General features: G+C 34.9%; 7 protein-coding genes and 1 pseudogene across 7 annotated transcripts; 3 read left to right on the top strand and 5 right to left on the bottom strand.

Annotated features, from left to right (window-relative positions):
* Nucleotides 179-2,466, bottom strand: LOC18608065 (FAD-linked sulfhydryl oxidase ERV1). The gene is made up of 6 exons (XM_007042547.2): nt 2,178-2,466; nt 1,855-1,929; nt 1,683-1,730; nt 1,309-1,373; nt 672-749; nt 179-501 (listed from the first exon to the last, which is right to left on the bottom strand). Exons 1-6 carry the CDS (start codon nt 2,361-2,363, stop codon nt 387-389), a joined length of 567 nt encoding a protein of 188 aa, XP_007042609.2. The 5' UTR covers nt 2,364-2,466; the 3' UTR covers nt 179-386.
* Nucleotides 4,814-8,669, top strand: LOC18608064 (putative transferase At1g60990, chloroplastic). Its single transcript, XM_007042545.2, has 13 exons — nt 4,814-5,168; nt 5,255-5,356; nt 5,473-5,506; nt 5,609-5,682; nt 5,791-5,856; nt 5,959-6,023; nt 6,119-6,206; nt 6,308-6,373; nt 6,581-6,746; nt 7,006-7,089; nt 7,163-7,290; nt 7,435-7,687; nt 8,203-8,669. Exons 1-12 carry the CDS (start codon nt 4,941-4,943, stop codon nt 7,618-7,620), a joined length of 1,287 nt encoding a protein of 428 aa, XP_007042607.2. The 5' UTR covers nt 4,814-4,940; the 3' UTR covers nt 7,621-7,687; nt 8,203-8,669.
* On the bottom strand, nt 8,209-9,361 carry LOC18608063 (annotated as a pseudogene).
* LOC18608061 (probable polyamine transporter At3g19553) lies at nt 9,498-12,013 on the top strand. Its single transcript, XM_007042542.2, has 3 exons — nt 9,498-9,705; nt 9,810-10,844; nt 11,300-12,013. The coding sequence occupies exons 2-3, from the start codon at nt 9,871-9,873 to the stop codon at nt 11,826-11,828; spliced, it is 1,503 nt and encodes a 500-aa protein (XP_007042604.2). The 5' UTR covers nt 9,498-9,705; nt 9,810-9,870; the 3' UTR covers nt 11,829-12,013.
* Nucleotides 12,423-14,829, top strand: LOC18608060. The gene is made up of 2 exons (XM_007042540.2): nt 12,423-12,733; nt 13,098-14,829. Exon 2 carries the CDS (start codon nt 13,252-13,254, stop codon nt 14,314-14,316), a length of 1,065 nt encoding a protein of 354 aa, XP_007042602.2. The 5' UTR covers nt 12,423-12,733; nt 13,098-13,251; the 3' UTR covers nt 14,317-14,829.
* On the bottom strand, nt 15,619-18,290 carry LOC18608059 (PXMP2/4 family protein 4). Its single transcript, XM_007042538.2, has 4 exons — nt 17,819-18,290; nt 16,667-16,895; nt 16,193-16,317; nt 15,619-16,055 (listed from the first exon to the last, which is right to left on the bottom strand). The coding sequence occupies exons 1-4, from the start codon at nt 18,155-18,157 to the stop codon at nt 15,966-15,968; spliced, it is 783 nt and encodes a 260-aa protein (XP_007042600.2). The 5' UTR covers nt 18,158-18,290; the 3' UTR covers nt 15,619-15,965.
* LOC18608058 (somatic embryogenesis receptor kinase 2) lies at nt 19,404-21,941 on the bottom strand. Its single transcript, XM_018115609.1, has 7 exons — nt 21,451-21,941; nt 21,051-21,183; nt 20,796-20,867; nt 20,292-20,435; nt 20,135-20,206; nt 19,925-19,996; nt 19,404-19,710 (listed from the first exon to the last, which is right to left on the bottom strand). Exons 1-7 carry the CDS (start codon nt 21,527-21,529, stop codon nt 19,641-19,643), a joined length of 642 nt encoding a protein of 213 aa, XP_017971098.1. The 5' UTR covers nt 21,530-21,941; the 3' UTR covers nt 19,404-19,640.
* LOC108660939 (uncharacterized protein At2g23090-like) lies at nt 22,395-24,444 on the bottom strand. Its single transcript, XM_018115611.1, has 3 exons — nt 24,108-24,444; nt 23,934-23,974; nt 22,395-22,764 (listed from the first exon to the last, which is right to left on the bottom strand). Exons 1-3 carry the CDS (start codon nt 24,181-24,183, stop codon nt 22,645-22,647), a joined length of 237 nt encoding a protein of 78 aa, XP_017971100.1. The 5' UTR covers nt 24,184-24,444; the 3' UTR covers nt 22,395-22,644.

Raw genomic sequence — 24,636 nt, 5'->3', positions numbered from 1 at the left:
AGTGACAACATTTAGTTAATCAATGTACCATATTAACAATTCAAAATTTTTTATTGAAATTGGCATTCATTATTGATAAATGAACTTTTTATTGAACTAATTAAACATCTTTCTTAGATTGAAATTTAACATTTTTAATGAAGTTAAATAACGTTTAAGATCTCATTAGAATTGAATAATTCAATTCAATGATCAATCACACTTAAATAAAAAAGATTAATAACAATTCTTTTACACATTGAACAATTTATAGGTTGGGACAATAAAGATGGTTACTTGAGCTAATGTCCAAATAAATATAAGAATTACAAAATTAACCGCCACCCCTTGTTGAATATGAGTATACTCCAGGGTTCAGGCCATGACTGCTCTTTTAATATCTCTATTCAGAATTCAATGTGGCTGGTTGTAGTTCCTTCTAAATCACAGCCGCGCTGCTCACACTCTAGCTTGCCCCACCTTGCATCCACTCGCTCACATGGGAATCTCAATTTACCAAGGCTGTTGGAAAAAATCAATGTCAAAACTAACTAACTAGAATTAAGGTATAAAAATGGTCAAGCTAATATTGCTCAAAGCTGAATAATCACTAGCGAACTGTTGCATAGGCAACTAGGCTAATTGACATGCAATATATTATTCCTCAGCTTAAAAGGGGAGATTAAGTTTACCTTCTGTTAACAACATTGTGCACGTGACAGAGCCATTGGGAGAACTCATCATGAGATCCAGCCTGTACAGGGTTTGCTCTGAGAAGCATGCATGAAATATATTCGTCAGTAAAGATTAAAATTAATAACGTTAAAGGAAGTATATGGACACTACATCTATAGAAAGAACCCCGACCCAAATTTTTATTGAAGACAAAAGAATCCAACATTGTGAACATTATGAATAAACAGGATAAAAGTGTAAAGGGCCTACTGACTCCTCTCCTTTCCTCTCAAATGAATGATTGAATATAATCAAACAAACAAAGTAATTAAAACATCCAACAGCTATCAATTTTGATTTAAAAAGGGCTTGACTTTGAAATTCCATTATATTTCATTCAGCAGTCCCAATAACTTCAGGACTTGACTATTTTTGCTTTGTTCCCCTTTTTGTTGTTAGCTTTTATGGCAAATACTAATGCTACTTCAATTTCAAACCCGGATGGGGTGAGATGCAGAATAGCATCCTGGTGCTATTTAGAAGTCCCCTGGATCATACCATCCTGAAAGAAAGGTGAACAGAAGTGGTAGACTAAGATTCATAAACTGGAATCTGCCACCGGAGAAAGGAGGTGGAGAAGACAAGAATATATACCTCAGAACTTCTTTAAAGTGATCTGCACATTCCTTGCAGGGGTACATTCGAGATAGTATTGACATCTGCAAGCCAAAAGCCTTCTTATGAGTCCTCAATCATCAATAAGGACAACAAGTTACTTCTATAACCCAGTTTTATTGCTCCTTACAATTCCTATATGTAGGTAGAAGTCTAAACAATCATAGACTGATATGATTGGCAAGTAAGGTGTAATTAACCTGACCAGAGCTTTTGCATGTTTGGAGTCTTTGGACTCAGCTCATTTCATTTTTAATCAAAATTCATATCGAGCTTGAGCTTAAAAATTACAAGCTTGATTAAGGTGATTAAGATTTAAGAATATAGATCTTTCACCAAGGATGACAGAGTACCAGCTCTTTTACATCCTTCCTTTGCTGCCTTGTTGGATTTTCAGGATACTGGGAGAAAAAAAAAACAGAAGAGGTTAATAGGCTGCATTCAAAACAATCAGTATAAAGACATAGACATAAGAACTGAGAAGCAGAAGAGAAAAACAAAAGTAGAGGTAATTAATGAGAAGACCTGAGCAGCAAGAGTGTGAAGAAAAGTCCAAGTAGCTCTTCCAAGCTCTTCTCTGGTAACAGGTGCAGCAGAATTCTGTTAAAGAACCATAAATCAATGTTCAACCAAGCAGGCTAATTTTATAGAACTACAAAATGGGTCTCACAAATGAAAAAACCTGACAATAAGAAGCTTGTATACTAGGAAATAAGCGTGATATGGGAATTTCGACAAACAGTTAATAAGCAAGCTGCGAGCAACGTAATGGACACTCGTACAAGCTTCGAGATTGGTACCAAGTAAATAAGCATATGAAAGATGGAACGATGGGGAATGGCAGGTACCTTAGTAGTAGTGGCAGGGTAGTCAGCGTTTGGTCCTGATGATGAGAGAGAGATGAGAGGATTTTTCTTGGTGGGCGATGGATGATGAGACTGCCGGGTGAAATTGGCAAGGTGCGTTTGGACACAATTCGAGAATCTTTCAACGGTTTGAAACAAAGCTTGGATTGGGTTTGGATTTTCAGGCATCTTGCTTGACAGACACAAAGGCGGGAAAACAAGAAGTTGGACGTTTAAGGTGCTGTTTGGGTACTTCTCTAAATAACTGTTCGAAAAAGGGCCAATGACAGCTTTTCTTAGTGAGGGTAACATAAGATTATTATTATTATTATTAAAATTAAATTTTTAAAAGACTAATTTTTTTTATTATTGTTGCTACACATTAGGTTGAGATATAAGAATATTAATTTTTTTACATAATATTAAAATTTTTTAAACTATTTAAAAAAATTTAAATAAGTCTTTATGTTATTATTATGATCAATCAAGTTATTATATTTTTATTATGAGTCAAATAAGTTTTTTTATTTTTATTTTGTGTCAAATAAATTTTTATGATTAATGATTAATTTTGTCAAAATATCATTGTCATTTTATATTGCGTGATAATAACGTAACATATTAATATATCATAATTAATGATAATGTGACATATTTACATATTATAATTAATGATAACATGACATATTAATTTAACATGATAATATGATAATGTAATATTTTTTATCCTCTGCATTAATGTCATGTCAATGCTATGTGGATATAAAATAACAGATGATATTTTGAATTAGTTAATAATTAGTAATAAATACTTATTTGATCCAAAATAAATATATAAAAACTTAATTGAACACAATAAAAAAAACAATAGCTTGTTTAATTTAGGAACTTATTTAATCATTATCCCTATTTTTTTTATTATTCTTATAAATTTACATTTAAGCACTAATTTTTTTCATTAAATAATTTGATAAGATGTTATCCAATCTTTATGTTTTTTTCATTTTTTATTAAAAGAAAAATCAATGTCTAGAAATAATATTGAAAGTTAAATAATCATTATTCAAATAGCTTTATGCTTAAAAGTAGAGGTGTCAATATGGGTTGAGCTGGGTTAGTCCATTTTTTATATGGACTATCAAAACTCCAGTCCAATCCACCCATTATCAACCCATGGGTCAATTAGGACAACTCACTTCTTTTTTTTTCAAAAAAAAAAATTCATTTCCTCAATTTTACCTAAAACTCCTTATGAATAAAATTGTTGCATAATTTAATCTATAAATTGAATAATAAAAATATGTTACAACAAAATAAATTACACTAAATATAAATAAATAAATAAATTATATCAAATATAAGTAAAGTTTTAATTTTTAACATAAATTACAATCCTATTAACATAAGTACGTAACAAAATAAATAGAAATTTCAATACTCATTTATGTCCTTCCCAATCCTCATTTTTAAGTAAAATATTTGAATCTTGTTTGGACAATAATGATGTATCAAGATTTGAATTATTATCAACTAATATTCATTACCATAAAAGAAAAAGAGATAGTGAGTTTTAATCTTAAGTAAAATTATTAATTTGACAAATAAAGATTAAAGACATTGAAATATATAAGATAAACAATATCATTAGTAACTAAATTATTAATTTTATATAGCTAGATATATAAAATTATAAATTTATTTTTTTCTTATGACCTGTACCAACTCGATACAACTCATTGATCAGATGGACTAGCCTATCTAAACCCAATTATAATATGAACTTGAAATTTCATAACCCAACTAACCCCATTTTTAATAAAAAATAAACCGGTCAAATGGGTCAGGCTCATTTTGACAAGTTTACTTAAAAGGGAGCATTTTATTTGTGGTTTTTTTATTATAATTTTGAAATTATTCAATTATAATTAAGAGTGTGTTAATGAGTATTTTTTATTCGATATCTTGCATTACTCAATCCAATTAAGCAAAATTAGAGTATTTAATAATCGGGTTTAAGCATTAAAATTATTACTCATCATGAGTTCGGGTAGGATTCAAGTAGTGATCTTAGGATACTATTGAACTTCATTATAAATAATGATGATTGATATTAAATTTTAATTTTATATGTATTATTTTTTGTTTATACATTTTTTATAATTAATGTAATATTTATTAAAATTCATTACTTATTCTATATATAATTTTAAATTTTAATTTATTTTTTATAAATTAATTTACTTTTCATCAATAATATATATAAAAATTAATTTTTATTTATTTCAATAAAAATATTTAACAAATAATATTTAAAATATTTATGTACCCATTCAAATGGTAATTCAAAAATTTAAACAAATATTTATAAGATTCGGATACTTTATCAAATAATAACATTCGTGTTAAGGTAATTTAAAAATAACAAATACCCTACTCATAAAACTCTGTAATTATAACAAGTAATTATATCTCATTCTATAACTTATAATTGCAAACTTCATATAATATTTTAATAAAATTTACGCAATTCTAAATTATGACTGTAAATTATAATTAATTAATTATAATTGCGGATGATATAATCCGGTTATAAGACTACAATAAAAACATCCATTCTTTAGAAATGTAATGGATAGAGCACAATCTTCAGCAACCGGGTGGACCTCCGAGTTTCTAACGGTTAAAGACTTTTTCCTTTTTTTTTTTTATTATCAGATTTCGGCATTTTCCACTTCCCAGCCGGCAGCCGCTGCAACAAACGAAGGAATGACGACGGCGACCGCGACGGCGACGCCTTGCGTGGCTCACTTGGTTGGCCGTTCCACCGCTCGTCTTCAATACTCTAGAGCCGCTCCTCTCCTTTACCGAAACGCTGCATTTTCGACCAAGAAGAGTAACAAGAACAAGCTCTCATCAGGAAAATCTTGCTCTACCTCTATTATCGCCGCCTTACCTTTCGAACTCTCCCCTCCCCCCATCGATCATGACTTCCTAGTACAGTCTGCCCCTGCGCTACCCTCATCATTTTTTTTCATTGAAAAAGTATGGTGTTTTGGGATTTTTAATTTGATTGTTTACAGGATACAGTTACAGCTGAAGGTGCAAAGGTCTCAGAGGAAGGAATAATAGAAACTTTTGAGAATGATGATGAAGCTTTGGATGCATTCGATAATGGGGTGGTGGTGCGTTTCTACTTTAAATTCAATTTCTGACTCAATATTTCTCGTTTTCATTTTCTTTGTGACTTGAATCTCTTAATATTATTAGATATCCTTGTTTTTCATTTGATGGCTTTTAGGTTATGGACCTTTCACATTTTGGACGGATAAGAGGTAGGTACCTCTGCTTATTTCCCACTGCACTTCATTTGAGGTTTACTTATCCGAGTATGATTTGTTCTTATGAAAATAATATATTGGATTGAATTATTGAAGTCAGTGGAGATGACCGTATTCAGTTTCTTCACAACCAAACTACTGCAGATTTTGAATGTCTTAGTGAAGGACAGGTGTGTGTTTCTTGGGGAGTAGTAGATATACATACCCTCTTTGTTTGCGTCATTTTTTTGCTTCATTTGGTTCAAATTGAATGGATTTTCTTCAATTGAAATTCATAGGGATGTGATACAGTTTTTGTTACGCCAACAGCGAGGACAATAGATATTGCTTATGCGTGGATTATGGTAGTCTTATTTCCTATTTCTAATGTATTTTAGTTTGCTTTTTAGCAATGGATGGATCCTAGTTGATTTGTTTGCTTATTAGTCTTTTGTTCAAGTTCACAGAAAAAGGCAGTTGTGTTAGTGGTTTCACCAGAGACCTGTGGAAACATAACTGAAATGCTCAATAAGTATGTCCATTCAACCTCTTGGAGATCATTGCATTCATTGCTTTTGTCCCTGAATAGCTTTGCCATGTTCGTGGTGCTCAGCTTTTCTTTTGCAGGTACGTATTTTTTGCTGATAAGGTAGAGATTCAAGACATCACCAAGCAAACTTGCTTATTTGCTCTAGCAGGTCCAAAAAGCAACCAAGTAAGGAAATTTCTATAAATTGTTATTCTTCCATGACATTGCTCTTTTTGTTGGTTTTAATTTTGATGATCTTAATGACTTGAGTTGTAATGTGCAAACAGGTGATGGCTAATTTGAATCTCAGTGATCTTGTTGGGCAACCATATGGCACAAATCGACATTACAGCGTAAGGTCTCTATATTCTTTTGAGCAAGTTGTTAATTTTGGTCTGTCTTGGACTATTTTGCATTTTTAATTTTTTTTATGTGGTAAGTTCCTCGCTGGTAAGATTCTTTGATGTCAAAATAGTATTTAGAATAGGAAAGTAGTCAAATTGTATTCTGTTTAGTGTTTATTGTTGTATATCAAAAATAGGATTTTTATCCAATTTCAGGTGAATGGTATGCCTCTAACTGTTGGGGTGGGAAATATAATTTCTCAAGAAGGTTTTTCGTTGTTGATGTCACCAACGACAGCCGGATCAGTCTGGAAAACTCTTCTATCTCAGGGTGCTATTCCATTGGGTTTTAATGCCTGGGAAAAACTAAGGGTTATACAAGGTGGTAATTCTTTATTTGTTGCCCTGTCATGGCTTCATGGTTTATTTATTTGCTCAATGCAGAATATCAAATTCAAGCATTTGCTAAGTCCAGTTGTAGTGAAGCATTTTGAGCATTTCTGTTACTAGTCTTGTTAAAAAAGCAGTCTAGGAAAATGTTTATTAAGTAGCTCTCTGATTTAATTGATTGTTAATATTTTTTTATTCCCGATTAATTGTAATTCAGTAAGTTCTTAGGCAAATCTAACTTAATTTTGCAGGACGACCAGCTCCTGGAAAGGAGCTAACTAATGAATTTAATGTTCTGGAGGCTGGTCTTTGGAACTCAATTTCTATGAACAAGGGTAGCTAATCCTTACCATTGACTATCTGCTAAGAAAATTTCAAAGATGCTCTATCTAACGCTACTATTCTTAGGCTGTTATAAGGGGCAAGAGACAATATCAAGACTCATTACATATGATGGAGTTAAACAGAGACTATGGGGAATTCATTTGTCAGCACCAGTAGAACCTGGCAGCCCAATTACAGTTAATGGGAAAAAGGTTCTAGTCCGTTTCTTTCCGTAAAGTGATTTGTTAGATTGAAATACATGTATATATTGGAATTATGAGGGAATTCGTTTACTTTTGGCTCATATTTAAGGTAGAATGGGGAACTGACACAAAGCTTTTCTTTAAATTCTGCAGGTCGGAAAGCTGACAAGCTATACCACTGGAAGAAAGGAATCTGACCATTTTGCTTTAGGCTACATCAAGAGGCAAGCAGCTTCGTGTGGGGATACTGTGGTTGTTGGAGAAAATATTCTTGGGACAGTGGTGGATGTTCCTTTTCTTTCTCAGCAATCTCCTCCAACAAAGAAATCCAGTCCTTGACTTAACAGAAATTATACAGATATAACTACTACTTTCGCATGCCTTGATTTCTTGTCATTCTTCAATGGTATGCCATGAACACGTTTTTCTTTTTGTATAATTCTTTTTTAAATCATTTCCCATCTTGTTGGTGTGGTGGTCTTCATAAATATGTATGAAGACTTGCATCTTTTTTATTTTTATAGTGATAGGAAAACTTTAGTAAATAGGCAATACCATTTTTGTCATGGCTTTTGCAGAATATATAGATGATGCTTAGCTATCTGAATAAAAAGAAAATTTTGTAGAAGAAGATAGATAAACAGGACATTCTATTCAAAAAGTAAAAAAGTAGGACATATAATAGCCTTAAGTGATAAGCAGTAGTAAAAAAAAAATAAAAGAAGAGAATCAAGAAAGGGGCTTGGAACTGTATTTTTTTAATTACCAGTTAAGAACTATAAAGTGCAATTTTCTTTTCTTCTCATGGTTACACATTTTTGCATATTTTACTTCCATAAAATGTGAGGCAAAAAGTATTACCTTGTACTAATCACATACAAAGTATCATATTTAAGAGATGTTTTCTGCATCCTGTAAAAGGTTACAATGCGTAAGGAGGGGGATTATCTAATGATCAATCAAGAACAATCTGCCAATATAAGCTTCGAAGCCTTGTTGATCAGTCAATTCTGTGGGAAAGTTGACAAGAAATGTGATTCTCAAGTCACCTCGCTTTGCTCCTTTGGCATTGGACATTCCTTGAACCTGAATGACTTTTTCATATCCTGAGTAACTGAAAGGGAGCAATCTGTGAGAGCCTTCACGATAGGGACCTCAACGGCAATCTCCAAATCGTGCCTTGCCACTTAAACAAAGGACAACGGTATCTGCTGGAAGATAGCCCGGTTTCTTACCGCCTTTTCCCTCGAATGTAGCTTTTGTTCCTGTTTTTTTCATCCCGGCTTCATATTTATTGTTAGTGGCTCCTCCCTCTTCTTGGACAATCATTCTGCCAACATCTGCATCAAGCACAATGTTAGAGACTAAATTTAAATCTATTTTTAAAATTTCATCTAACAATTACTCTTTGATTTTGTATCAGAATCTTCGACTTAAAGACAGATTATGAATTCTGCCTACCCCTAAACATGTAGTAAGCACTAGTACTCGGGAAAAGGATGATGTATGAAAGGGAGAACATACCCTTCATTCGAGATGACATCCCTGATTAACTTGATCTTTTCTAGCCCTCCATAGCACAGCTCCTCCAGGGTGCAGTCAAGCATTTTTTTTCAACTGGGCGAGGTTTTCTCTGAGCAGTGGACTGAAAGAATATAAACGGAGTGGTAGTCCTGCTGGTACTTGTTGAAATGTCTCGCATTGTAGTTTCTGATGTGCACTTTCTATTCATGCTTCTTGAAAGAAGGGAAGGCAAATCTCGACTGACGCTTCTTGACACATTCGGCGATCTTTCAGCTTCTGCTCTGCTCCTTAGAGTAAAGGTTCTCGAAAGAGAGAAATTTATAGTCCTAGAAGGGCTGCTCTTCCGGCTTGAACTCTTCGACCAGAAAGTTGGTCTAGGTGAACCAGTGAGGCGCTCCTACTTTAACTCTTTGAAAATTGAATACGATAAGGAATTATTTCGTTTTAGGATTGGTCAGCCCATTTTACAAATGCTGGAAGTCATTGGCATTGGTGATTGCCACATCCCCGGAAGATACCCATCACTGTTCTCACGCTCGTCAAACCACGCTTGTACCCCACACCCCTATGTCAGCAAACTTGAGTTTCGTTTTCTCGTTAAATAAATAAAACATGAAGAAAAACGCAAAATCTTTGCATAATAATTAAATATCGGTCAACAAAACTTTTTTATTTTCTTCATCATATTCAATTTCGAGTATACTACACTCTCTGCAATGAGGCGGGGGATCAACGAAACCCCCTACGAATAGTAGTTTCCAAAAGGAATTAGGACAGATTCAATTTAAGGACCAAAACCGACAACATGTTCTGTTATTGAAAGATCTAAAACTGAAAGATTGTTTCCTTTTGAGGTGCTAGGCAAGACCCAGTTCTGTAATCCCTTGGAAAAGAAAACAGGTTAGCTTTCTTAAACCAAATTCATATGTTTTTATACTTGGGGTTTAAAGTTGCTACCTTCAAACTCCAAAAAGATCTGATTTTTGTTTTTTTTCCACTTGTAGGGAAGCTATCTGTTGCGTTACGTTTCGATATTCTTTTCTTTCTCACTTTTCCTGTCTCTGGATGGGTGAGGAGGGAATGGTAAGTGATGACAAGAGCACTGTTGTCAAAGCCAATCCAAAACTAACAGTATTGCCACTTATTGCTTTGATATTCTATGAGGTATCCGGGGGTCCTTTTGGTGTAGAGGATTCAGTGAGGGCAGGAGGTGGCCCTCTTTTGTCTTTGCTTGGCTTCTTGATATTTCCTTTAATTTGGAGCATCCCTGAAGCTCTAGTCACAGCTGAGCTTGCTACAAGCTTCCCTGAAAATGGCGGTTATGTAATTTGGATATCTTCAGCTTTCGGCCCCTTTTGGGGTTTTCAAGAAGGATTTTGGAAATGGTTTAGTGGGGTTATGGATAATGCCTTATATCCTGTTTTGTTCCTTGATTACTTGAAGCATTCATTTCCAATATTCAACAATTTAATTGCTCGAATTCCTGCTCTTTTAGGAATCACAGTTTCGCTAACATATTTGAATTATAGAGGACTACATATTGTTGGGTTTTCTGCTGTTTCCCTTGCTGCTTTCTCACTTTTCCCCTTTCTTGTAATGGGGATTCTCTCAATTCCTCGAATAAAGCCTAAGCAGTGGCTTGTCGTGGATTTTAAGAAGGTGGAATGGAGGGGTTACTTTAATAGTATGTTTTGGAATCTGAATTATTGGGACAAGGCAAGTACTCTTGCTGGGGAGGTTGAAAATCCAAGTAAGACCTTTCCAAAGGCACTTCTCGGAGCAGTGGTTTTGGTGGTTTCCTCATACTTAATTCCACTTCTTGCTGGGACAGGAGCTTTGAACTCTTCTTCTAGTGAGTGGACTGATGGATATTTTGCAGAAGTTGGGATGTTGATAGGAGGCTTCTGGCTCAAATGGTGGATTCAAGCAGCTGCTGCAATGTCTAACTTGGGGTTGTTTGAAGCTGAGATGAGTGGAGATGCTTTCCAACTTCTTGGAATGAGTGAGATGGGAATGCTCCCAGCCATCTTTGCTTCAAGGTAAGTTAGAACTCTAATTTTGCTTCCTTAATTGTGCAGATTTATGAGTATTTATAGATCCATATGGAAGCAGATCTAGAGAAAGTTGACCTCTGTTGGTTTGTTCGGGTATGATTTTAAATGAACGAAGGTACAGAATGGTACTTGGCCAATGTCAACACCCAAATTGGTTGTTTTGCTTAAGCTTGCAGGAAAATAACCAATTTCTTACTCATCTTCAAAATTGACTGAAAGCATTAAAATTAGAGATTTCCTCTGAAGCTTTTACAAGAGCCTACACTGTAACTTTCCTATGGAAGTTTGATTTGAACTTTGAACTCCTTTTTTATGCCTTTGCACCTGCATTCAGAACATAATCAAGCAAACACAGCTCTAAATTTATTTCGAGTGAAGTAATGTATGAATATCATTATGAGCTTTTCCATGACCATGGTCTTTAAAAATCCATTTTGTAGGTCAAAGAATGGGACACCAACAGTTAGCATCTTATGCTCTGCCACTGGAGTTATTTTCTTGTCCTGGATGAGTTTTCAGGAGATCTTGGAATTTCTTAACTTCCTATATTCAATAGGAATGCTTCTAGAATTTGCTGCTTTTATAAAATTGAGAGTAAAAAAGCCTGATCTACATCGGCCTTATAGAGTTCCTCTACAAACATTTGGTGTAACAATGCTTTGCCTGCCCCCTGCCTTATTGCTTGTTCTTGTCATGTGCCTAGCTTCTGTAAAAACATTCGTTGTAAGTGGTATGGTTATTATTGTTGGGATCTTCCTTTACCCTGCTTTAGTACATGCAAGGAATAGGAAATGGACCCAGTTTGATATAGAACAGCTGGTGGTTCCTTCAAATAATTTGGATGTGCCACAACCGCATCAAGAAGTTACAGATGAGGCTTCAGTTAGTCTTCTTCCGGTTTTGAAACCATTAGAGATTGGCCGAGAACTCTCTGAAACTTCAATGGAAGGAGTTCAAAAATTAGAGTAGGATCTCCTTTGTATACTTTTGTAGTATGATTCATGGTTTAATCTGATTTTTCACAGATTATTAGTTACGTATTCTCCTTGGAATCTATAAAACTGTACCACATTGTTCCAGATTTATATGCAAAGAATAAGAAATTTACCCAAAGTAATTTGGGTGGAAATGGTTCCACTGTCCTTCAAACTTTATGTAACTTAGATATTCATTAGACCATGTTGATGAACTCCTGATGCTTCTTAAGCATTGGCATACAGATAACCTGCAGAAGGGATTTGAAGTTGCACTTAACAGTTTTGCCATATATTACCTTCCAAATCCCATTGTGTAAAGCATGGAAGCTGGATGAATTTTAGTTTAAAGAGAGATGGCAGGCCAGATGAATGACTGGATGAGTTATGGTTATGCCTGAAGTTTCCTCAACAGAAAATTCAGCCCCGTGGTCTTTATGAACGCAGGCAAAGCAGGCATGAAGCTTTCAATCACTAAACATATTCCTCTGAAGCACTTCAAGAATCATAATATATGTCAAAAAACGGAGGAAACAAACCCCAAAGCCAAACATATCAAGCAACTACAAGTTTCGGTTAAAAAAGTATACAAAAGAAAGCTGAAGCAACTATAAGAAACACAAGAGGCCAAGTCTCATTACAAACGTAAAAAAAAGAGCACGTGAGTTTTTAGTCTTAACGAATGTTCAGCCCTTTAATATGTTAAAGTCCTGTTTGGTATTTCCCTCATTCCCTGTTCACATAAGTAGTTGAACAAAATAACAAAACAGACAAGGAACCGATCACCAAACACTACAGGAAAAAGAGTCGGAAAAAGGGACAAAAAAGAAAAATAAAAAACAGAAAAGAAAAAGGGTCAGAGTTCATAGCCAAATAGAACATTTTCATCGACGGACATTGGTACGTATCTTACTCCACCTCAATCCAATTCTCAATTTGCTTGTTGGGTTTTCTATTCTTATAGAAATCTCAAATCGGTATAAATTGTTTCTTATTATCACTGTTTAAATCTGTCGAGTTTGTTCGATTGGCTTCTCTTATAACTTGTCTCGATAATTTATTAATTGCACCAAATTTTGCCTATTTTTTGTCATCTTTTGTTGTTTGTATTGGGTTTTAGTTAGTAACTATTAGCATTAATCAATTACTAATAGAATTTTGCTTTTTCCCTCTTTGAACTAAATTTCTGTTTTTTTTTTATAAGAATTTTGTAAATGTGTAAATTTTGTGATTTTATATTGATGGAATTATGGTTAATTTGCAGGTGGAAATAGCATTTGGGGATTAGGGTTTTAGGTTGAGGAGGGTGTGATTGGACATCTGGGTTTCGATATATTTTGATGAAAAGTTTCTACTTTAGCAATTGATTTTTGATGGGGGTTTTTACTTGAGTGAAATCGAGGAAGCTGGAGTGGAAGATGATGCTCAATCAAAATTATGCTCGTGTTGATACCTTAGAGCTGAAAGCTCTCATTGTAAGAAAGGTTGGGCATCAAAGAGCAGAGAAGTACTTTGATCAGCTGAGAAGGTTGTTTAGTTTGAAGATCGGCAAGTGTGATTTTGATAAGTCTTGCATTAAGACCATTGGGAGGGAAAACATCCCTCTTCACAACCGGCTTATTAGATCCATTATCAAGAATGCATGCATTGCCAAAGTTCCACCATTGAAAACTATTAAAAAGGGAGGAAGTAACCTTCAAATTGGAAATGGTTATCAGCGAAATTGTCTTCAGTCTCTATATGGTGATGCATTTCCTCCTTCCCCTCGCAAAGGTAGGTCTCCTGTCAATCGGGATAGAAAGTTCCGGGATCGTCCAAGTCCATTGGGACCACTTGGAAAGCCACAGAGTATTGTATGTGAGGAGTCAGTTTCTAAGGCACAAGAGCAGAGTGCTACTGAATTGCTTTCACTTGGGAGCAGACCTCCTGCTGAAGTTGCATCTGTGGAAGATGGGGAAGAGGTTGAGCAGGTGGCTGGTAGCCCAGGTGTTCAGAGTAGAAGTCCAGTTACTGCTCCTCTTGGTATCTCCATAAATTTTGGTGGAGCTCGCAAAGCTCTTTCTAATGCTTTCGTAAGTAATAATTACCACTTAGAGACCTGCCAAAATAGAGGTGAGCTACCCGATACAAGATCACTAAGAAGTCGTTTGCAGCAGAAGTTGGAGATGGAGGGAATTAGTGTTTCCGTGGATTGTGTTAACTTACTGAATAATGGCTTGGATGCTTTCTTAAAAAGATTGATTGAGCCCTGTGTAGCATTAGCTGGGTTAAGGTCTGGAGATGGGAATTTGAAGCAATCAAATGGTCAGTTCATTCCGAGATTGAATGGAATGTTACATCGGAATTACTTGCAACACTCAGCAAAATCATGTCATGCATCCATGTTGGATTTTCGTGCTGCAATGGAACTGAATCCCCGGGTACTTGGAGAAGATTGGGCTATGCAGCTTGAGAAAATTAGTCTTAGCTCTTTTGAAGATTGAGAAGAATCTGGTTCACTTAAACTAGTTTAGGAAATTATCATATATGATTTCATGTTCAGAATGAATATATGATTAGGTTTTTTATCTTTTATCAAATTATACCCTTGCTTGAATTTTGATATCGTCTTGTGGAGCTCAACCAACATTAGCAGAAGAATTCCATTTTTTATTGGGGAGGCTGGGGGTAGGGGTTGGGTAAAAGGAACACTCTAACAGCTGCGACCTGCAAAAGTTTTGAATCAAGTTGATGAACAAGCATTTAGATTTTAGCACCTATGGTTACCAGAAGGAGATAGGTTTATACTAGAAATGTAAAATTCTTGATACGATTAGGATCTCATTGTCAAACAATTCTTCAGTTGATATGTAGTTTTATGTTATTCTTTCTTTATCATTTCATCTTTCCCCAAATAGTGTACCGAGTTATGAGTGAGAAGATATAAACATTGTTAGTTCTTTCTTCATTTCAGTTTATGGAATGATGTGGAATCAAACTTGATGCGGTTTTCTACAGCTCCTTTTAACCTTCTGGTCTTCTGCTAATGATCACCGACCAAGATGTTTGCTTTAAATAATTAAAGCTGTAGCAATTTGTATATGGTAGGAGTATTGGATTATATCGTGCATCAATCAAAGACGATTATCATTCTGAGAATGGGGGCGGTGGGAATCAGTAGGCTGGTCAGTGCTGGACAAGTTGGGCCCTGTTTTGACAGAGAATTGAAGATGTTTGCTACTTCTGACACTTAAATCAAATAGTTCTCAAGAGTGCACGTGCTTGCAGATGTGGAAAAACACTTCTGAATATAACTTTTATATGGGTCATTTATAAGTTCTGATATCAGAGTTTATCTTGGCATCAGTTCTCTTTCCCGCGTTTATAAACAGAGACTAGTTTCTGCTTCCATTAATGAATTGGCTATTACCGTTAGAGAACTATCCGTTTAGGGCTTTGTATTTTCCAATATGAAACAGTATAATTTTCCATTTCATTTCGAGCCGAAACATGGTTAAGCATAATACACTAATATCAGACCAGCCAGTAAACACGACACCAGAATGCTCAAGAATTTAATGATCTGCTTTACACAAACTAAACAGTTCTTCTACATAGTCAGTTAGAGAATATATTATGATGGGTCCTTGCAATATAAATCGGAACACATACTTTATCTCCTGCTAGATTTGAGAAATGTAATGCTGATTCCCTGATGGCATGTTTGGACCAGTCACTTCTCTTATCTTAAATGGAATTAGCCCCAATTCTGGCAGTAGGGCTACCCAAAAGAAAGAAAAGAAAGATTGCATGGCAAAGAATTTCATATGATAACATACTCGAGAGTATAAAACAGCAAATACTGGTTTTACAGAATGCTTTAATATCATTCCTATTACTAGATTTTTGCTTCACATTTCAAGAATAACAATAACTATGGGGGGAGAAGAAGGGGAGAAGGGGGGGAAAGAGAAAATTTCACAACAAAAACATGATGAGTCCTACTTGATTCATCCCGTTGAATTTTGCTTTAAATATGCTTGCACTATTATATCAACACCAGATTCCTGTGAGCACATAGTGTTCATCGGATCTCCTGTCCGTTGTAGAAAGTCAGATTTTGAACATAAGGGAATTGACAGCACCAGATCAATCAGCAGGCAATTGTGGCAGGTTTCGCTAGACTTGCCATGTATGTCATATAGACAGTCCATAAGTATGAAAATGAATTGCTCACCAGTGGCTGCCAAAATGAATAGCACCAGGAAAAAATTTCAAGATTAAAAGTTAAACCACAGCCAGAGGAGGAAGAGTGAGCAAAGAATAACACAACAGAATGCAGGAAAAGAGAGAGGGACAGAGGACGAAGAGAAAGCATACCTGCAAATGAACTGGGATGAATCTGAAGGTGATAAAATCACAAAAGGGCCAGTACATGACACCATTTAACATTGTAGGGACCAAGTCACGCTGTAACCGGGCAACAATTTCTCCACTCCTTTCACCTGAGCCATAAAACCATGGCAACTGCTTAAGCAAAGTATTTGTAGCAATTATTTCTTGAATGTGATGGTCAATGCATTATTCTGTTAAGATGGCCCCTAGTTGAATAAGGCTAAAAATTGTTTAAAAGTTACATTCTCCAATCACAACCTATAGCTAGAAAAGGTGATGTATAAGTATTAACAATTTATATTGATGCAGTTCAACATGCCTTAAAAGTTTGGGTATGCTTTTCCATATGAAAAAGAGGTAAAACAGATGGAAAATTATGACAGAATATCAGCATAATTGAGCAACTAAAGAAGAAAACTGTGTTTATTTTATGACATGTAAGGAAAGAATTGTGCGTACCTTGTAGACATGCATTCAAGGAGAAGAAAACAACAGTCATGGCAGGCCCATAAAGTAGCTGTCCCATGGCCATTTTCTTAAAAGTAGTGATCAAATCTCGCTTTGGGAAGAGTTTCGACATCAAGTTGAACCAAAAATGCAGGGATGGTCCCAAAATTAACATCCCATATCCAGCCATACGTGATGTCCTCAGTAAATCATAAGGTTCAGAAGATAGCTTGGAAATTGTCTGATCATAGAAGTCCCCATTAAAAAAAATACAGGTGTAAGTCTCAATGAAACTAACAACAAAAGCACTCCTGAGCACACACATGCAAACAGGATTTTGTACACGTGCAAATGTATAATTATTTAATCAAATGCAAGCAAACTATAGATTGTAATGTCATACATACACCAAACACGCATATGTATAACTACATGTCCAGCAATTTTACACAAGTAATCATCAATTTGACTAGTACATGATACATAAATGAACGAATTAGTCATAAAGGAAAGAACTAGATAACAAGAAGCAGCAACTTTTAAATGCAACAAGTTTACACAGGCAATTTGATATTTACAATTTCTTTTAGATCTTCAACTGTATTGTCATGGAAAACGTAGGTTACCTAATAATGATTAATTTTTACAAACATCAATACCATAATAACTAAAGTAATGAAATTATAAGGTTAAACTGAATTTTACCCAATACCATATAACAATAATAATTAGACAACTAAAAAACCAATAAAACAACAGTAATTTTTTTTCTTTGGTCACGACACTTATCATGTATTTATCAAAATGACTTACTACATTATATTTGTTGGAGCCATAGATGGAAATGTGAAGCGTTATGCTCAAAATGCAAGAAATGAAATACAAATAACTTCACACTAATGTTATTTGACTTATCAAATTTTCAAATATAGACTCGCACGTGTTTAGTGCGGAAAAGTTGTTATTTTTAAAAATAACCCATTTCCAATAACATGGAGAAGTTTCCAGACAACCCAACATTGACCCGTGAATGATTTTCTTTCCTTTTCCTCCTCTTTCTCATCAACCAAACAAAATGCAATTGCAAATTTCTAACCTTTTAATCAACAAGAATCCCATCTTGACTTATAGAAAAAAAATCTCATCTTTACAGAAGAAATTTACCTGAGAAGAAAAATCTGCAGCTATATATATAAGCGAGGAAGTAACGCTCTTGGTTAAAACGGGCCATGACTTCACCATTCCTAAATACCAACCAACTAACCCAACCCTCGTTGAGGAAGACGAGGAAGAAGAAAACGAAGAAGCAAAAAGAGAAGGGGAGATCTCATATTCTTTCACTTTTCTTAGAACATTTGGGAACCGAAAATACTCTCTGGTTTGGGTATGCGTTTGGTTTCTGAGAAACGGGTGGATTCTGTTGATCGGGTCAGTGAAGTCGGTGAATGGTTGCTTCGGTAACAGCCGGATGATGCTAGAGTTTTTACGCAAAGCCCCGCTCATTTTCCCCTTTTTTTTTCTCTTTTGTGGGAAGTATTTTTCTCTTTGGAATGCCGTAGGGTTTTTCTTTCTTCAACTGTGGCAATCTTGGCAGGGGTTTTGGGGTTTTGAAAACAATTTCTTTTTTTAATTTTGCTTTTGCATATTTATGGTGGGAAATCTGGCGATTTCGGGGTTTTTAAAACTGTTTTCGCGATTACCAAATGGAGTTGTACTCGCGTCCCTAGTGCACAAGGAAACTTAAAAAAAAAATAATAGAATTCTCTTTGTTTTTTCTTTATTTTATTTTCATGAAGATTAATAAAAATTTTAATTTTGATGTATTTCATATATAAATTTTATTTTTTATAATACAGATATTTAATATTTTTAATATGAAAAATTTTAAAAATAAATTTATTATATAAAAATATAAATATTTTTTTAAAAAATACTTCATTTAAGTATATCTTAAAAAATAAATAAATAGAAAATGAAAAATTGATGAAAAGAATATTAATTAATATTAATAACCATTGGAAAAGTAAATTAAAAAAATTTAGCGATGATATTTACTATTACAAAATTAATTGTTAAGTTTATTTCTATAAAATTGATTTTTATGGAGTGACTTTAATCAAATGGATTACTCCTCGTATTTATATTTATCTTGGACAAAAAATGAACTCAATTCTGTCTTTGTTTTTTTCTTTCGTCTTAAAAATTATTTATTTGTATCATTTCAGTGTATAACTTAGAAGGCTAATTTAAATATTAAATTTCTAAAATAAAATAAGGAGCCAAATCATTTATTTAGTAATGATTGGACAGAGCGGCGAGTAGATGAACAGTTGAGAACTGTAGCGAGTAGAGGATAGATCCTTGTGGTAGGTAGGCACGTCTGCTCATATGAAATTGGAATACTCTTCCACGAGATTAGCTACGCCAATCGTTTTCCTAACACGCCTACTCTTCTCCATCTCCTGCCCACCACGTGTCTTTTAGTTACACGTTAGGCCAGCCCGTGAAAGTTCAATCCAACTCCGTATTGGGTTTTTGCACTTACGTCCCTCCACTTCTGTTTATTTGGCCTTTTCGGCCCCTATTTTTTCTGCTTTGACCTAGAGACTTGGGCCTATCTCTAATCTCTACCTTAGTGGGCTTTTTAGTACAAATGAAGCATGGTGGGGTGCTAGATGAGAGTAAGTACATCGTATGACACTGAGCATGCCTGTCCTGCCCTTAGCCCCCTATTCAATTGATCATGATCTGAGGTTCAAGATGTCAGAATTATATTGATATCATGACCGATTCCAACAAAGATATTTCTCTGCAAAACTTGAGGTTATAAAACTCAGATCATTTTATTCTGCAGGCTATAAAGGTAAAAGAACACCACTATCAAACTAAACTACATAGAAATAGCAGGCAGTCCCATTGCTACATCATAAGATATGGCATTACAATTTTACTTCCATCAAAGTTCCTTCGAAGAACAGTAGCTTCTTCAGCAGCCGAAGTCATAAGGCACAAGTCCTTTCAGCTCCGGTCCATTAAGATGCTTGTTGTTTTCAAAGCTGAAACAAAGACAGGAAGCAAACAATTTAGTTAAATTGATTGTGGCATCAAAATATTTACATATATGTGACTGCACTCTGGCTCATAAGGTTTGTTAAAGATTATAACAACCAATGACTCCTTTGAATAATACAGAGATGTACAATCAGGTCGACTTCCTACATTCTTATAGTTAAAAATAGCTCAAATTTTGGAAATATTAAAAAAGGGTACCTTAGCAGTGAAAACATTGAAAAAGGGCCATCAACTGGAATTGTTCCACAGAGATCATTATTAGAAACATCACTGCATTGATAATATAAACGTTTTGTTAATACATAAACCACATATCATGAAACAAGCAAGAAAAAGAAATCAGATCCAAAACAAGCATGGAAAAAAGCTTTTGGATATTTCATTTTATTTCCTCTCCACTGAACTTACAATACTTTAAGGTTTAAGAGGGTAGTGAGCTCCCTTGGAATTGATCCCGTTAGCTTGTTGTCGTTAAGACGACTGCAAAATAGATTCAAGCACACTAAATTAATTCAAGCAAACTGTTGAAGTAAACTATTAAGTTGATCCATGTGAAGTTGCTTACAGGAATCTCAGTGACTTCAGTTTGGCGAAAGACTTAGGTATTTCTCCTTCAAACTTGTTACCATACAAATCCATGCCAACAAGGTCCTTCAGATTACCCAACTCCTTGGGAATTTTCCCTCGTATGTCATTTTTATAAAGCTCCCTGCAGAGATTGAACGTTTTCACACCTGATTACTACTATCTTACAGTATTTCACATGAAGAATTTTTTTTTTAAATAAACAGCTTAAGCACGGAAAGGTAAATGATATATAAAGACAAATATAGTAAAACTTGAGTCCATAATTTTCCTCTGATTTTGGGTACTTAGAAACTAAACATGCATGATTGTGTTCAACTTGGGATACAAGGACATGTTGAGGAGAATGACATATCCTTTTAAACCAACAATAATGGAAATCAAAATTCAAAATCTAAGTTCATTTGCTTTCATTAATTTTCTGTTCAACCAAAGAAAGCATAATTAAAATCAAGGAGCAATTGTCAGGAAGAAAGAGAAATACAAGTACTGCAGATGTTGGAGTTGACCTAGCTCAGGCCCCAAAATCCCAGAGATATTAGAGTTCCCTAAGTCCCTGTAATACAAAGAAAGTATATTTAGTACATTAAGTTAGCATCAAATCAAGTTTATACATTTTAAGATAAGAATCAAAAGAACTAGAAAGAGAAAATGATAGAGACAATGGAACTGAATAAACCAAAAAAAAAATATTCTAAATTTTGATTATAAGAAAAATCCAGAAATGAAGGACTCTTACAAACGAATAACATGATTGTTAGAATCACAGGTGACATGAAACCAGGTGCAGGGATTGACAAGAGTAGGGTCCCAACTCTGCAACACATTGGTGGGGTCAGAAAGCCTGCTTCTCAAAGCATGCAAAGCATTTCCTGAAACCAGAAACCAACAAAATGGTAAATTTTAAACAACCCAGGCTTTATTATGTAGCTTTCCAGGCAAAAGAAACTTAACAAATGAAAAAATAGCAAAACCAAAAGAAAAAGAAAAAGCCCATCCTTGTACATCTAACACAATTGTTGTAAGCTATAGTTTTATATGGAAATCCCCTCTCATCCTTCAACATGGGAATGAAGAGAAAGATGGAAATTTGAAACCCTAAAGAGAAAAATGTTGATGGGTAGTGACTAGTTAAGTACCTTCGGAGTTGGTTGAAATGGCCGGCGAAAGAAATAGAAGGAAAGAAAGAAGCAAGGAAAACAAAGAAAGAGGAGCCATCGCAGAGGGAAAAAGAGAGGTAAGGAAGAAGTAAAACAAAAACAGAGAAGGAAAACTTAAAAGGGTGAGAGATAGCAGGAAGGAGGTCAAGCAAGTCAAGTCAATTCTGCAGATGTAGCAAGTTGAGAGAGTTATTACTGTTTGAGACTGGAAAGAGTGCGCGTTAGTGGGGGTGGGGTGAAACTGTGGAAGTTCACACTTTGGTCGTGTCTTTCAGTCTTCTGCCGCGTGGTGTGGGTCCCACCTGGAGGCTGTCTTCGCCACTCTCACTGACTTTTTCTTGGAGTTAACTTGGAAACCAGAGAACACGAAGCAAGGAAGCTGCCTCCCTGGTGGGAATGTGAGGATTTTCTTGCGTGTTTTGTTGGTCTTCTTTTAAATTGTTCGTACCTCACTGAGTCACTGACTCTCTCTCCGTTGCACTCGTTTAAAATACAGTTAATGCCCAAAGGAAAGTACATTTGGGCTTTTGATCGACACATAGCACTGTTCATGAAGCCGAACCCTTATTGTGAGGGCATCAAACCTGTCTTTACTGTTGGTAATTGCCTAACAAAGGCAAAAGCTCTCAGATTTTGTCTTCAAAGTTGCATTCTTTTTTATGTTATTACTTGCTGGAGCCAACAGCAAAAGGTTTTTATCATAAGAGCAGTTAATGCCATGGAACACATTAAACCAAATAATGCAGGCAGTACATTCAGTAAAGAAAAAGCAACAATTATTAACTGCTTGAACAGGTCAATTTGGTTTAGGCAAAAGCATTTTGCCATCCATTAACCTGTCTGCCTGATGGATGAATGTTTTAGTGCTCCACAAGGCAAAGACTGGCCACTAATGCTTTAACAGGCTTCCGTGCAAACAAGAATTATGAAAGCTTTACCACATCAATTGTATGCCTTCCTAGCAACATGCAAGAGAGACTGCTAAAAATCCAAATAGATTCAATTGGCACCCAGGACTGAACACAGCATGACAATGGCGACAATAAAATTCACTGGTGAGTTCAGAGGCTTGTGAAAGAGATTTTAGGAAGCTAATCATAAGTAGCAAGGTACAAGATAGATATATGCTACAAGCCATCTCAAACTCCCAGTTCTTTCATCGAGTTTTGTGTGTCACTTTTTAAGATGAGGAAAACACATGTATACATCAGATTTAGGATGCTTCGCTTCAGCATGCTCCCGGCACTTCACTTCTGATGTGGTACACATGAATGTTTGCATGCACACCTTGCACTATACTCAGTCCCCATCATCCACCATGTACGATATCGGAGGAACCAGAGACAAGGCCAACAATGATGCAAACAATTAACAAAAGCCAAGTCACAATCTTCGCGAATGGATTTAATAAAATGTGTCTAACTCATTAACATTATTAACTAAAGCTATAAATGAATGAACAATCAAAGATAAGGATGATTAATTTGAAAGATATAAATTGGCTTCACTTTCATGTGATCAGGTATGAACATATACAACAAATAAAAACCCAAAACAAACCAAAAGGTCAGAAGGAGTAAAAAAAACTTGAAATGCAGAAATTCTGTAATCTTCATGAATTAAGAAATGGTTTTTGGGCAGTTCCAAAGCTAAAAGAAAGAAGATAGATCCCAGTAACCAGATTGCAACATACTGCAAGTCTTCAATTATCACCAAACTCCATACAAGCAGAACAAGAAGAAAGTATCTAGAGATACAAAAATACAAAAAAGACAGACAGTTTTTGCCATCAATAATCTCTTCTAATAAACGATGCAAATTTCAGGAAGGCTAGGAAAGTCATACAGATTCTTCTCATCAAAATTGAAAAGTTCATGCAAGAGAAGCTAAACTCCACTGTTAATATCTCACAGTTTTTCACAGAGCAAAAGAAAAAAAAATCTCACGGTTTTCCAATGGAAGGGAACTGAGCAAAATATTAGAACAATGTAGTATTGAGAGGTGATAACAGCCTCAATCAAAATTACAATTTCAAGCAGGGGAACTAAGAAAAAAGTTCCAGCAACTATACAGTTTAATCTAAAAATCCCTAAAACATGTAAACAACAATCTCCTCACTCATGATACATCACTGCAAATAGTCCAAATATGTATACCAAAATAAAAAATAAAAACCCTAATAATCCAGTCTCTAATTTTGCCAAAAGCTGACAAAAAAGCAATTATGGGATTATGCTCACAGCTATACATCCTAATATTATCTCAACACCCAGAAATATACAAACTTTAAAGATAGCTGCAAACATACATGTAAGGAAAAGATATTCATCTCAAATTCTCAATTTTGATGTAGATATATTAGGAAACAAAATACCCATAAATCAATTGACAAAAAACAACAGATCAAGCAAAGATAGTGTTAAATCTAAAGTAAACGAACCCAGAGCATGCAAAGATACTACCTGGATGGTCATGGCCTTCTTGTTAGACTCAAGCTGACTCCCTATCAAAACAAAAATCAAACAAAGCAAATCTTAGTATGAAGAATAGATCTAACTAAAAGAGAAGTTTTTTTAGAAAAAAAAAAACCCAGAGAGATAGAGATAGAAAAGAAGAAAGGAGAAATATTACAATACCTTTGGCAGCAGCTTTTTGCTTTTCCATGTTCTTCTCACGTGCCATCTTGGATTTCTGCCCATTTCCTCCTCCCATGGTGGATGATAAGATGAGGGAAAAAGGTTTGATCAAATGGGATTTGAGGTTTTGAAGGAGAAGAAACGGAGGAGGGAGTTCGAAGAAGGTGAGTTTTAGAAGGCAGAAGACGGTGGAGAGATAATAAAATATTACTATAAAAAGGCGGGGAAGGGAAATGGGGAATACCGACAATGAAGCACCGCATACAAGAAGATGCGAATAAAGTAACGTCAGTGGGACATAAAGGGTAGAGGTTAGAAATCGCTGTTGCTTAATTTTCTTTCTTTTTTTTTTCTCTTTTTTTTGGAAATTACAAAAAGAAAAAAAAAACTAACAAGAGTTACCTTAAAATTTGCTAATAGTATAATTCTGTTGTTATTACCCCAGGTTTATTTACATTTAGAGTGTGTGAAATGGATAAGAAAAGGTTCTCTTTTATTGTTCTTAAATTTATTGGTTTTTGAATTCAAT

Source organism: Theobroma cacao, chromosome 2, assembly GCF_000208745.1.
Source record: "Theobroma cacao cultivar B97-61/B2 chromosome 2, Criollo_cocoa_genome_V2, whole genome shotgun sequence".
Taxonomy (NCBI): Eukaryota; Viridiplantae; Streptophyta; class Magnoliopsida; order Malvales; family Malvaceae; genus Theobroma; species Theobroma cacao.
The sequence above is the reverse complement of the archived record's forward strand: the minus strand, read 5'-3'. Positions and strand labels throughout refer to the sequence as shown.

Excerpts from the sequence above, each read along its gene's own strand:
- LOC18608065 (XM_007042547.2), bottom strand. The coding sequence starts at position 2,363 with ATGCCTGAAAATCCAAACCCAATCCAAGCTTTGTTTCAAACCGTTGAA. Across the intron at positions 1,731-1,854 it reads TTCACACTCTTGCTGCTCAG|TATCCTGAAAATCCAACAAG; the intron begins GTCTTCTCATTA and ends TTTTTCTCCCAG. Across the intron at positions 750-1,308 it reads CACTTTAAAGAAGTTCTGAG|AGCAAACCCTGTACAGGCTG; the intron begins GTATATATTCTT and ends CATGCTTCTCAG.
- LOC18608064 (XM_007042545.2), top strand. The coding sequence starts at position 4,941 with ATGACGACGGCGACCGCGACGGCGACGCCTTGCGTGGCTCACTTGGTT. Across the intron at positions 5,857-5,958 it reads TTGCTTATGCGTGGATTATG|AAAAAGGCAGTTGTGTTAGT; the intron begins GTAGTCTTATTT and ends TCAAGTTCACAG. Across the intron at positions 7,291-7,434 it reads TTACAGTTAATGGGAAAAAG|GTCGGAAAGCTGACAAGCTA; the intron begins GTTCTAGTCCGT and ends TAAATTCTGCAG.
- LOC18608061 (XM_007042542.2), top strand. The coding sequence starts at position 9,871 with ATGGGTGAGGAGGGAATGGTAAGTGATGACAAGAGCACTGTTGTCAAA. Across the intron at positions 10,845-11,299 it reads CCAGCCATCTTTGCTTCAAG|GTCAAAGAATGGGACACCAA; the intron begins GTAAGTTAGAAC and ends TCCATTTTGTAG.
- LOC18608060 (XM_007042540.2), top strand. The coding sequence starts at position 13,252 with ATGATGCTCAATCAAAATTATGCTCGTGTTGATACCTTAGAGCTGAAA.
- LOC18608059 (XM_007042538.2), bottom strand. The coding sequence starts at position 18,157 with ATGAGCGGGGCTTTGCGTAAAAACTCTAGCATCATCCGGCTGTTACCG. Across the intron at positions 16,318-16,666 it reads CTTGAATGCATGTCTACAAG|GTGAAAGGAGTGGAGAAATT; the intron begins GTACGCACAATT and ends TTTATGGCTCAG. Across the intron at positions 16,056-16,192 it reads TCATCCCAGTTCATTTGCAG|CCACTGGTGAGCAATTCATT; the intron begins GTATGCTTTCTC and ends TCATTTTGGCAG.
- LOC18608058 (XM_018115609.1), bottom strand. The coding sequence starts at position 21,529 with ATGGCTCCTCTTTCTTTGTTTTCCTTGCTTCTTTCTTTCCTTCTATTT. Across the intron at positions 21,184-21,450 it reads CATTTCAACCAACTCCGAAG|GAAATGCTTTGCATGCTTTG; the intron begins GTACTTAACTAG and ends TTCTGGTTTCAG. Across the intron at positions 20,868-21,050 it reads AACAATCATGTTATTCGTTT|GGACTTAGGGAACTCTAATA; the intron begins GTAAGAGTCCTT and ends TTTGTATTACAG.
- LOC108660939 (XM_018115611.1), bottom strand. The coding sequence starts at position 24,183 with ATGGGAGGAGGAAATGGGCAGAAATCCAAGATGGCACGTGAGAAGAAC. Across the intron at positions 23,975-24,107 it reads GCAAAAAGCTGCTGCCAAAG|GGAGTCAGCTTGAGTCTAAC; the intron begins GTATTGTAATAT and ends TTGTTTTGATAG. Across the intron at positions 22,765-23,933 it reads AGAAGGCCATGACCATCCAG|TGCAAGGTGTGCATGCAAAC; the intron begins GTAGTATCTTTG and ends GACTGAGTATAG.